Source organism: Triticum dicoccoides, chromosome 7B, assembly GCF_002162155.2.
Source record: "Triticum dicoccoides isolate Atlit2015 ecotype Zavitan chromosome 7B, WEW_v2.0, whole genome shotgun sequence".
Classification (NCBI taxonomy): domain Eukaryota; kingdom Viridiplantae; phylum Streptophyta; class Magnoliopsida; order Poales; family Poaceae; genus Triticum; species Triticum dicoccoides.
The window spans coordinates 399,958,075-399,970,465 of NC_041393.1; the positions used below are offsets into that span (position 1 = coordinate 399,958,075).

At 43.0% G+C, this 12,391-nt stretch overlaps 1 protein-coding gene and 1 long non-coding RNA gene across 4 annotated transcripts; both read right to left on the reverse strand.

Moving 5' to 3' along the window:
- Positions 1 to 4,564: 4,564 nt before the first annotated feature.
- Positions 4,565 to 6,758, reverse strand: LOC119341839. The gene is made up of 4 exons (XR_005165297.1): positions 6,144 to 6,758; positions 5,925 to 6,049; positions 5,439 to 5,518; positions 4,565 to 4,977 (listed from the first exon to the last, which is right to left on the reverse strand). It is a non-coding gene; the product is annotated as an uncharacterized LOC119341839 (long non-coding RNA).
- Positions 6,759 to 7,026: 268 nt separating this feature from the next.
- Positions 7,027 to 10,007, reverse strand: LOC119341310. 3 transcript variants are annotated; one of them, XR_005165025.1, is made up of 5 exons: positions 9,446 to 10,007; positions 8,937 to 9,115; positions 8,759 to 8,835; positions 8,574 to 8,656; positions 7,027 to 7,915 (listed from the first exon to the last, which is right to left on the reverse strand). XR_005165025.1 is itself a non-coding variant. In XM_037613188.1 (3 exons), the coding sequence occupies exons 1-3, from the start codon at positions 9,605 to 9,607 to the stop codon at positions 8,829 to 8,831; spliced, it is 348 nt and encodes a 115-aa protein (XP_037469085.1). In that variant the 5' UTR covers positions 9,608 to 10,004; the 3' UTR covers positions 8,562 to 8,828. The 3 variants fall into 3 exon arrangements, 1 of the variants encoding a protein (XP_037469085.1); XR_005165024.1 differs by having other exon boundaries at positions 8,574 to 8,835; XM_037613188.1 differs by lacking the exon at positions 7,027 to 7,915 and having other exon boundaries at positions 8,562 to 8,835; positions 9,446 to 10,004.
- Between the last annotated feature and the right edge of the window lie 2,384 nt (positions 10,008 to 12,391).

Below are 12,391 nucleotides of genomic sequence, written 5' to 3' on the forward strand. Positions count from 1 at the left end.
TGTATTTAGAAACGAAAGAAGTAACTGTGAATTTTGACATTCTAATAATGTTTCAAAACAGCTTTCTCGCATAGTATATAGTATTACATGCAGGTGTGATTAGTCGTGCGGAATTGGCTGCAAGAAATTGACGCCCCTAGTCCAGGGCGTATACGGTACCATACCGTCATACATACTTTTTCCGTTCGGAATTACTTGTCTCGAAAATGGATGTATCTAGAACTAAAATACATCTAGATATATCCATTTCTACAACAAGTAATTCCGAACAGAGGAAGTACACACTATGATGTACTGCGTGTCTCTGATTAAGCCGAGAACTGTAGTGGAGTAGTAGAGTACATGTCTCGAGATCTACCGGGTCGATCGCGTGTACATAATATAAAATATGTATGGGAGCCATTGAATTCTTCCAGGATAAGAAATGAAACAACGCAATGCGGATGTGGCTATAGCTAGGGTGGTAGCTGGTCCGCCAAGTATCTCGTGATAGATCCACAGCAAGAGTTAATTGGATCTGGTTCCGTAGTCCGTACTGAAGGCGGCCTGGTAAACTTTGTGTAGCAGTCGGTCAAAGTAATTAGTAACCATATGTACTACTTCAAGGAATTGACCATCGACCGCCGCACTGACCCAGTTCAGGTTCGCCGTAGGCACACCGCCATGTGCCCTTCGACCGTCCATCCATCTCCAATAACATGAATGTCACGTCACTTATTAATAAATCTCCCTGATTTTTTTTCCTCCCTCCCGGTCTGCTTGCCCGGGCGGCCCCGGAGGTGAAACCCTAGCCCGTGAGTGATCACCTCCCGGCGACGAAGGCGGCAGGTGAGTTCCGCACGCCCTGACAGGCCTCCTTCGTGCGAGGGAGAGCTGTCTTGCGAGCGGTGCGGTGGCGGGCGGCTTCTGGTGAGGCGACACACGACGGAGAGCATGGTGGAGAGGCGGAGCGCATTCTCGAGGTGGAGCGGGGCGGCTGCCTTCTTCTATCACCGAGTTAGAAGCCGGAGGTCGCGGCGCGGGGTCTTGACGGATGCTGATCTCGGCCAGGAGCGGCATGATACGTTTTTAATGTATCTATAATTTTTTATTGTTTTATGCTATTATGTTATCAACCATATATGTTTTAGGAACCACTAGGGATCAGACTACTAATCCCTAACATTCTGTCAGACTAGTGGCAAGCCGTTGGATGGAATCCCTCACACCCGTTGGATAAGCAGCACACATAGGAGTTTTCATAACTGAACCAATTGATGCTAATTATGTGTAATTTACTACGAGTAATTACTATTGACTATAAATCAGGTCACTATTTCCAAATTACGTTGGATGTGCTCATAACTAACCTCGCGATATTTAGGAAAAAAAATGGATGGTAAGGAATGTAAAAATGTGATGATCGTTGCTTCCTTTCTTGGCAAAATTTGTTTCCATAGTAATTCAATTTTGCTTCCGAAGAAATTATATTTTCTTCAATTTGAAAAAAATTCATTGCAACAATAAATTTATGTTCGATCGACAGGAGAATTTGCGTCCATTTTTTATGATGTTTTCTTACATGGAATATGGTATTGTGTGCTTGGAACAGTATATTATCTGAAAAGCATCAGGATATTGCTTCCAGTGAAAATAAAATAGTCATGCCCGCATATTTTGCTTCCGTTGGCCAGCGAGAATGTTTCCAAAATAACTAAGATTGTTTCCAACTTATTTTGTTTCCAACGTAGAAAATGTGTGTTTTGAACGATTTGAGCATTATAATGAGCCCCGCAAAAAAAAAGAGAATTATAATGAGGTAACTTTAATTTTTTGAATGAAAAAAATATTTCTTTCTAACAACATGACTTCCAAAACAGAAAGAAATTGCTTCCAAATAAAATAGTGTTTGCTTCCAAAGAGTATCTTGCAAAAAACAGAATGTATTTGCTTCCAGAATCTGGTTTGGGATAAAAAAGAATGTGATGCAGGGTTATGTTGTGCCATTTGACCGTGAAGCCACCAAGGTCCACCTCGATGGCTACGGTGCAGGCGCGAGGGACACGTTGGTGCGACCATGGAAGCACTGGTCTAGCCAGTCACGGTGACGTCGCTAGCCTCCACACCAACGAGATCACGGAAGCACCCGCTGCTATGATGCATCCGTGAACATGGGCACCTCCATGTAGATAGGTGTTGTCGAGGAGTGCCGATCAGAGAGGTGGCCACGAGCAGTGAAGACGATGCCGAAGAGGAATAGTAGGGTACTCGTTGATGAAGTGCTTACCCCGTTGGTGAAGAACGCCACAAAAGCATCGGTGGAGGGAGAGATGGAGTAGCTAGAGGAGGAAGGAGGATCTTGTAAACAGCGCTGGGGAGGATTGATTAGAGGGAGGTAATTTTGCATGGATGAGTGATTAGAGGGAGGTAGTTATGCATGGCAGATATGGTTGGTTACCAACGGGTGATGCAATTTTGACCGTGAGATTAAACTTGGATTAACAGTAGTCGACTGGTCTGATGCGTTGCTTCTGATCAGACTATAGATAGGAAGTGTTTCCCTATGTTTTATATGCCATTTTATATCATTTTTCGCATAACATATTAACTTAGTGCCCGTGTCAGTTTCTATTTGCTTATTTCTTTTCGTAGAAAAGTCATACCAAACGAAGTCCAAACATGATTAAACTTTACGGTGATTTTCTCTGGACCAGAAGGGATCCTAGTAGATTCGGGGAAAGACCAGAAGACACACAAGGACATGACAAGCTCAAGGGGCGCGCTGCCAGTGGGGAGCGGCATCCAAGCTTATGGGCCCCTGAGCATCGTCTTCTAATTTCTGGCCTATAAATTCCCTAATATTACAAAATCCCCGAAGCGAGACCCGAAACAATTATTTCTCTGATCCCATTTGGAGGCCTTTTTCGATACTCTACCGAAGGGGGAAACCATTGGGGAGGCAATCTTCCTCGACCTTGTTGCCTCCATAGTAGTTCACAAAGGACCTATGGGTCTATAGTAGTAGCTAGATAACTTTCTCTCTCTCTCTCTCTCTCTCTCTCTCTCTCTCTCTCTCTCTCTCTCTTTGATCTTTACTACAACTAGTTGCTCCGTTGCGCCAAATGGCGCAGAGACCTGCTGAAGACATGTTGTCGATGAAAAGAGTTTCATGCTGCAAGAACCTTCAACTAAATCATGGTATTGTGTAAACATGTTTATTGCGTTGTTAAATAATAGTCTGGGAAAAGGAAAATTTTGCATAATATGAATATGTTCAATTTGAATAAATGGCCACTATGATGAGAGAGTAAAGTTGGCATGGTTGTATTTTTTTAGCAAGTTTGAGAACATGGTTATCATGATGAAAAATCTGGCCATGCATATATTTCTTGGAAAAAAAGAGGGGGAAAGATAACCCTAGTTGACCCGTTGCGCCAAATGGCGCAGAGACCCGCTAAAGCCATGTTGTCGATGAAAATAGTTTCATTTTGCAAGGACATATTCGATATTGGTAGTAGAAAGGCCATGTGTTAAATCATATTATATTGAAAACATGTCTATTCCATGTGCGTGATGAAAAGATATTCAAGGTTCAATTGTGGGCAAGCACATATGGCAACAATTTAATCTCCTTTAGTCTGGATAAACGGTAGCTTGCCGTTGCGCCAAATGGCGCAGAGGCACGCTAAATCCATGTTTGCGATGAAAAAATATCCATGGTTGAATCCCTTTTAATATGAAACATGATGGATTCGTGTCTATAATTAGATATATATACACATTTTATTTTGGTAGCAGTCCCATTTTAAAAAAAATAGAGTTTTTGGGTTGGCCGCGTGGAGTAGAATCGTTGGGTCAAATAGCACAGAGTCCCATTTAAAACCATGGGCGCATTGAAAATACTTGATTTTTTTTTGTAATTTTAGGTGTGAGTAACCACTTGATACCAACACAAATCATTTTAGTCGAAACTTAATAATGATTTCTCTTTACAAATATTTACGTACTTGAGCATACACAATTTGTAATCAATTACATTTTTAAACATGAGATTGAAGTAGCTAACATTTTGCATTTAAGATAGCATATGATGAGATAGGAACAAAAGTTTGGTTCTTCCTGAGACTCACCAAACTTCAATACACACATACACTAATACACAGACCCAACAAAATCAGATCAGTGGTTTCAAATAGTTGAGCCTGCAATTAGAAAGTCCAAGGAGTTATGAACTTGTGCACTAAAAAAAAAGTAAACATATTTGACAATAAAATGTACTTAATACATGATAAACATTATGTACAAGAGAATGGTCAATTACATCATATAATTTGGTTCTATACAAAAGGAAATTTCCTCTTTTGTGTACATCCTAAAGACCACCCCCTTGTGATGAACGCTTTATCCTTCGAGTCAAATGGCACAGCTCCTGTCCTTTGTGGCAAAATAATACCCATCAATGTCCAGAGCAAAAAGATTATGTAATGCATCGCAACTGATTGATTGTTTCATCTCCGCAACTATAAATCGTGTCTTCAAAAGGTTGCAGAAGCTCTAAACTTCTCCGGAATAGCCGCAACAGAAAAGAATAAGCTATACCATACTCAAGTTGACCACTGCAACAAAGATCGTTATAAAACAGAAACTTCAAAGGCCATATCAGGTAATGTGTTGATAGGATTTAGAAAACAATTGCTGGAAAACGAATATATTTCTCAACACCAAACAAACTAAGAAAAACATTTCAACACTAAAATAAAACTGCATCAAGCACAATGGTTCCACTATACTATGTCGACGCCTAATTGCTAATTTACATTTTACGATTGATAGAACAAACAACATATAAAGAATCACGTTTGAAGTATATCAAAAGCTTGTAGCTTGGAAAGCGTAAACAAGACAAGACACATGAGACTTGTAGGACATATATTTCTCAAACAACACAACCGAACCTTAGTGTGCAAAGATCATAGTGCTCGACCACCAATCCTTGAACTGGTTAAAGTACAAACAAAATTAATCCTGTCGTAGAATAAAACCATTATGACCTACTAAATCCAACCTGACAAAATGATCCACAGAACATTTGATGTGTCGTTAATTGCTAGTTGTTATTTTTTTGGAAAAAACCATGGCGCAACATATCTTGTATTGCCGTTTATAGAACAAAGGAAATTCAAGCAATATTTTAACATTAAATTTATCTTCCATCCTAATGATAGCCTCATACAGCGCCACATCTTTAAGCTTGAGCTTTTGAAAAATACCATACAAATATGTTAGATGGGTGCAAACGCTTTTATTCTCGTTATTAATTTGTTGCAATGCAAATTTGTAAGATATACATACAATTCCAGCTAGAAATACACTGACAAATTGCCATTGAAATCATCATAGGAAATTAAGAACAGGTTCCACCTTTTTCTTGAAAGAAAATAAAGAAAGAAAGAACATACCGGAATTTTAATATGAGTAGCAAAGGGGTGGAGAACCATAATCCTTCTTCAGGCAGAGACAACAGCGGGCGGTTTGGTGCCTGCTGAGGAACGTGTGACATTATGTGATTAACCTCTTGGCAGATGAGCATGCATGAAGAACATCAATACAAAAAGTGATATAAAATATTAAGAAGTTGTAGGTTCATTTATGTTATTTGAAGCCAAAATGTCCTAGCCAAAGAGAGTTGTACCGGCAGAACAAACATTCCAGGTTTCTTTTGGAAGCCACAAGAACAAACTGCCAAACACACTACTGGTATTCATACAGTCGATATTGCTACAACAGAATGTGCGAAAATTCTTAATGTTCTTTCTCTTGATGAAAAACAGGATGTTTGCATTATGGAGGATTAAACGATGGCAAATTAGATGTAGCCAAATTGAGCATAGAGATTCATGCATCAGAGGATAGTGGGTTTCAGAGATGTTGTCTGGTTTCCAGACCTGCAGGCAGCCGACAGCATCTCCGGTTGTACTGCTTGGTGAATCCGGACAATGGGCAGGCTGTCGATGGACGTACTCGGCCTTTCCAATGGTGCGCTCGATCTTGAAGAGTCCAGTGCATTCACCTGGCCATCAATATTTTGCATCAAATATCATAGAATCCTATAAATAAATATATCAGGAATTCTTCTAATACTATAGTAACATCCGGCATCTTACCTCCCTCTCTCTTTGTCCCTCCTCTCCTTCCTTCTCTCTCTGTCCCTCATCTCTCTCTCCTGCAGGGACCAGGCCATGGCGCTGGATCGAATCGAACACCCCAGTCGTTGCCTCTTGCCTGCAGGTCGCCGCCGCTGCCGGAGATGCCCGCCATCGCCCCCGCATCCGCATGCCTCGGTTTGTACATGAAAACATATGAAACATTAAAAAGCAGAGAAGCAAGATCTGTAGTGTTCCCATCAACCATTGAAAGATTTAATTAGGAATGAATTAGTTGTGCACACAGTAAAGAGTCAAAGCTTAAAAACAATCAAAACATATTTAGTCAAATCAGCAGCAATCTGAAATTATAACTACCATGATATTTTTAGAAACCAATCTTGCAAGCGAAGCAGGATAATTGCCACAATCTTCTAGGAATTCATGGCCCCACATAGCTAGTATCAACAAACGCCAAAAGTTGGTGATCCCATGAATCTCTACTCCTAAGGGAGCAGTTGGTAGTCTCGCTTCCAGGTTTTTTTAGTCCCACCTTCCACGGTTTTTTTTCGTCCTAAAAAAATCTACGAAATTTTGTAGGTTAACCAGGGACAACTCCCACCTCCCAGGTTTTTTTTCGTCCCACCTCCCATGGTTTTTTTTTGTACCTCGTCCCACCTCACACTAAGCCGCCACGAACCGCAAAAACCGCCTACCTTAGCCAAATCAACAAATCTCTCTCATTAATGCAATTTTCTTTAGGAAACAAATAATAGATTCTTTCCTACCTTAACCAAATCAACGGATCTCTTCTATTAATGCAATTTTCTTTAGCAAACAAATAATAGATTCTTTCCTACCTTAGCCAAATCAACGGATCTCTCCCATTAATGCAATTTGCTTTAGCAAACAAATAATAGATTCTTTCCTACCTTAGCCAAATCTACGAAATCTCTCTCATTAATGCAATTTATTTTAGGAAACAAATAATAGATTTTCAGGAAACAAATAATCTCTAATCTCTAATAATTTCTACTCCTAATGAAACAGTTGGTAGTCTCCTCCCACCTTTCATGGTTTTTTTTGGTACCTCCTCCCACCTTCGCTGGTTTTTTCCGTAGATTTTTTCGTCCCCTTCCCTCACTTCATCGGTTTATTTTCACGTCACCCTCTCACACAACGAAAGAAATCTAAACAGATCAGAACTTTCCATACTGGCGCAAGTTATTTAGTAATGTAGAATCAATCACGAACAATCTCTAAAGATCAAATCTAAATTAATTAACCTTACCTTAATTCACTCAATTACATTAATTAGAAAACAAATAATTCATTTTCAAAAAATCGCTCAATCACGTAAACCTTACCTTAACTCACGGATGGTAATCAATCTCCAAACAAAGGAAACAATACATCGAGGGAGCGGTAAATAAACTCCCTTTCTTATGACATGTATATGACCTTTCCTTCCCTCTACGTTGTCGAGCGTTCTTGATTCTCGAGGCCGATGCTTGGGCTGCGTCACTGGGTCGCGACGGTGCTGGAGGACGAGGACGGCGAGGCCGGGTGCCGCGGCACCGCGTTGGCTGCGGCTGGTGAAGGAGGCGAAGAAGGGCGGCTTCCCTGGCCCTGGCCATGGCCGTGACCCTGGGAGTTTGCGGTGGAAGTGGCACTTGAAGGACACGACGTGGGTGGCCGACGCGCAGACGCGCTTGGAAGCGGGCCCGTGGCCCGTGCCGGACGGCGCCGACGCCGACCCGGGCCACCTCCTCCGCGTATTCTTGGAGCTGTGGCTGGCCGATTTACATGAAATTAATTCCCTCAGTTGTGGTGGCAAATATAATACACATAATCCATATTGTTATGTACTAGCGTATGTGTGTGAAATAGATGGATTATGGTCTCATACCCAATAAGATGGATATGTGTGTGTGTTAGAGAGAGAGAGAGAGGGAGAGAGGGAGAGAGTGAGGAAGAGGGAGGCAGAGAGTGTGTGTGAGGAATTGATGGTAAAAAAGGTCGCCAATGTCATTTGATATATATGAGAATATTAATATTGAACTTTTAGAGTTAATGTGGCCCCGTTGCAACGCACGGGTGTTCTTCTAGTGTATTAAGTGATTGTCTTAAAAGTTTGTACCAGACCTCACACAATATCCTTGCAAAAATTGGACAAACTGAAACTACTAATACTTTGAACTTGCACAAAACTGAAAGGTACCATTTTTATTCAAGCTACATTTACAGGCTGCTTTTTAGTTACAGAAAGTTGGGAGACACATAATCAAAGCAAGCCCGCAGATAGTGATAGATGAGGTAGAACAACTACTATAGTGAAAGTATCCAAGCAATCAACCAATGATAGAAATACCATGCAAATCTTATCCAAAAACACAAACAGTAAAAGTTATTAGCACTCTGCCGCAAAAATCAAATAGGGGAGGTATTGACCTGAGGTTTGCATTATCAATTTGTGTGTTGATGCCATGGACGATCGAAGATCGGCTACGAAGCTGAGGCACAATCAATGGTACCTATGACATCCAGGAATTAAAATCATTAGTTTTCCAAAAATGAAGTATGGAGGCGGGGAGGATAGGAGCACACTGCCACAGATAACCACATAATCGTCCTACAAATGCTTGTCGTCGGCATAAGAATATACTGCCACCAAAAGTCCCAAAGCCAACCATTCCAGGACCAACCTCAACATCTGCAGAGCGGTCAAGTACAAAATAATTAGTTCTCAATTTGTGTGTTGATGCCATGGACGATGGAAGATCGGCTACGAAGCTGAGGCACAATCAATGGTACCTATGACATCCAGGAATTAAAATCATTAGTTTTCCAAAAATGAAGTATGGAGGCGGGGAGGATAGGAGCACACTGCCACAGATAACCACATAATCGTCCTGCAAATGCTTCTCGTCGGCATAAGAATATACTGCCACCAAAAGTCTCAAAGCCAACCATTCCAGGACCAACCTCAACATCTGCAGAGTGGTCAAGTACAAAATAATTAGTTCTCTAGCACATATATCTTGAGCAGAACTCTTAATCTGAATCATTTGAGGCAATTATCATTCTATATAACCAGCCTAATTAATCCTCCGTGCAAAAAAAACTATACTCTTAGCAACAAAAAAAGCGGATAATGGAATAGGAAAAACACTAAAATGTCTACTTCCAGATTCTTTTTTTTGCGGGTTACTTCCAGATTCATGGGCGTGCAAGCACTATGGAGTAAAATTGAACAAACAAATCTAAAATACATGGGATGAGAAGGAGGAGGTGAAGGAGCAGGAAGATAGGGAGGATCTCACATAGGGAGGTGCCACCAGGGGAGAGGGAGACGGCGACGCTATCCCTGCAGTGACGGCACGCAGGTGGATCGGCCGCTTCTCGCTGATGGATGCAACCTCGTCCTCCCTGGCCTTGGCCGCCGCCGCATCGGCCCTCTCCGCGCCCGCCCCGGCCGCCTCCATAGCTGGGCCGAGCCGATCCACCTCCTGGCTCGCATCCGCTGCTTCCCTCCTCCGGCCGAAGACGCGCTGGTTGAGCTCCTCCTCCGTACCTATCTCGCACCAAGGTCACTCCTCCTCCCGCGGCTTCCTCGCAACCTGGGGCAGATGAGAACCTCGTGAGTTGGTGGATCTCATCGAAACGGACGGCGGAGCCCCTAGGTTGCGGCTGTGGTGAGGGGAGGAGGGGGGAGAAGGGAGAAAGAGGGAGAAGAGCTGCGACTGTGTTGATTGGGATAATGGGCTAGGGTTTCCCACCAATGGCGGCTGGCCAGGGAGAGAGATCGAGGAGGGAGGGAGCGGTGCGGGCGAGGGGATTGGGCGTGGGGCAGGGAGGGAGTGGTGCGGGCGGGGGGATTGGGCGAGGCCTGCCCCACACTCCCGCAGATGGCACGGCGCGCACGCGGCGGGTGGGAGAGGGTGATTCTGCACCTCGAATTAGTTCGCCCAGCCAACACGGTGCTGCAAGAGCCCACCGGTCATTGGCTATACAAAGTCATCGTGTAGTAAAAACAAGCAGTGAAACAGCCAGCGAACATCCAACGCCTGAAACGAAGTCAAAGATCGGACTTCCGAAGATCGAACGGCCAACGAAGCCTGCCATCGAGGGAGCTCCCTGGTAGCGAGTTGGCTAGCCTCTTTTTTGTTTTAAATGATCTCTTTGGAGATCTATCATATGCAACATGGTGCGTTTGTTGTGATCCGATGAATTGGAATTTAGATCGGATTATTCATTGAAATTATTTGAGTCTTTTCTGAGATTTATACATGTGTGATTTTATAGCCTTGTATTTCCCTCCGATCTATTTATATCTTTGGGCTAATTAGATTGATTCATCTTCACTGGGAGAGGTGCTTGGTAGTAGGTGCAATCTTGCAGTGTCCTTACTCTATGACAGGAGAGGTAGCAAGGCACATATTTGTATTGTTTCTACTAAGGGTAAAACGATGGGGTTTGAACATATTATTGATCTTACTTTGTCTATATTATGTCATCATGCTTAAAGCGTCACTCTGTTTGTCATGAACTTAATACTTTGAGATGCATGCTAGATAGCAGTCTTCGGGTGGAGTAATAGTAGTAGATGTAGATGGATTTTCGATCTACTTATCATGGACACAATGCCTATATATTGATCATGCCATGAATAAGTATCATAACTATACGTTATTCTATTAATTGCCCAACAATAATTTGTTTACCCACCGTTGCTATGCTCATGAGAGATGTGCCTCTAGTGAACCTATGGCCTTCGGGTCCATCTTCCATATTTAATAAAACCTAAATTTCCTCGTTGTTTTTATTTCCATTTTTGTTTTATCTATCTATCACTATCATATTTATTCCTTGAAAGTGGTTAGAACAAGGGGATTGACAACCCTTTTGCCTTCGGTGGGTGCAAGCAGTTGCTTTGTATGTGTGCATGTACCGCTTATATTGTTTGTGTGGTGTCTACTACTGGTTCGATAAACCTTGGCTCTTAACTGAGGGAAATACTTTCTGCAACTATACTACATCACCCTTCCTCTTCGGGGAAATCCTAACACTATCACAAGTAGCACAGCGGCCGAGATTCGCGGCGGTGACCAGGGCGCACGATGCGCCTCCTGTTCGCGGAGGGCATGGCTCGAGGAAGGTGCCCCCTTTGGGGTGATGGTGGCGGTGTGGTCAGGATATAGCCGGAGGCAGGAGCAGGGTCTCGCATTGGAGAGCTCCACTGGGCGCGCGCATTCGCAGTAGGCGATATGGCGCACTGGCTCCTCCTCTGAGGGGTCTTCAGCTGCAGCAACGGCAACGGAGTCTGCCAGCTGGTAGTGTGGCCAGCCCACGCCCATGGGTGCCGACAGATCTTAGCGGCGCTGAAGCTTTGAGGTTGGTTTGGAGCTGGAGAGGTGTTTCTTCGACCATGCAGGTGCTGGATGGTGGTCAGCGTGCTTAGGACATGTGAGGGATCGGTGTTTTGTGGCTGTTTGATCATGATGGTGAGGTGCTACGGCAACGACTGTGTGACCCAGATAGTTTGGCCCAATCTGTTTACAGAGGTATGGTATGTCTCTAATGTATCTATAATCTTTGGTTGTTTCATGCTATTATATTATCAAACTTGAATGCTTTATATGCATTTTTATGCTATTTTATATCATTTTTTGGGACTAACCAATTAACCCACTGCCCAGTGCCAGTTCCTATTTTTTGCTTGTTTTTTGCTTTTCAGAAAATCAATAGCAAACGAAGTCCAAACATGATGAAACTTTATGGTGATTTTTTCTGGACCAAAAGGGACCCTAGAAGGTCCGGGAGGAGGACAGAAGAACTACGAGAGAGCCACAAGCTCACATGGCGCACCCCCTGAGCTTGTGAGCCCCACGCAACTCCGTTTGACCTAATTCCACCTTTATAAATTCCCAAATATTCCCAAACCAACAGAGAGCCACCCGAAACACTTTTTTCGGCGCCGCAAGCTTCTGTTCTTCCATGATCTCATTTGGAGGTCTTTTCTGGTACTCTGTTGGGTGGTGTCGATCACGGAGAGCTTCTACATCATCCTTGTTGCCTTCCGATGATGCGTGAGTAGTTCACCACAGACCTGCAGGTCCATAGCTACTACCTAGATGGCTTCTTCTCTCTCTTTGATCTTCAATACAATGTTCTCCTCATCCTTCTTGGAGTTCTATCCGATGTAATCTTCTTTTGTGGTGTGTTTGTTGGGATCCAATGAGTTGTGCGTTTATAATCAGATTATTCAT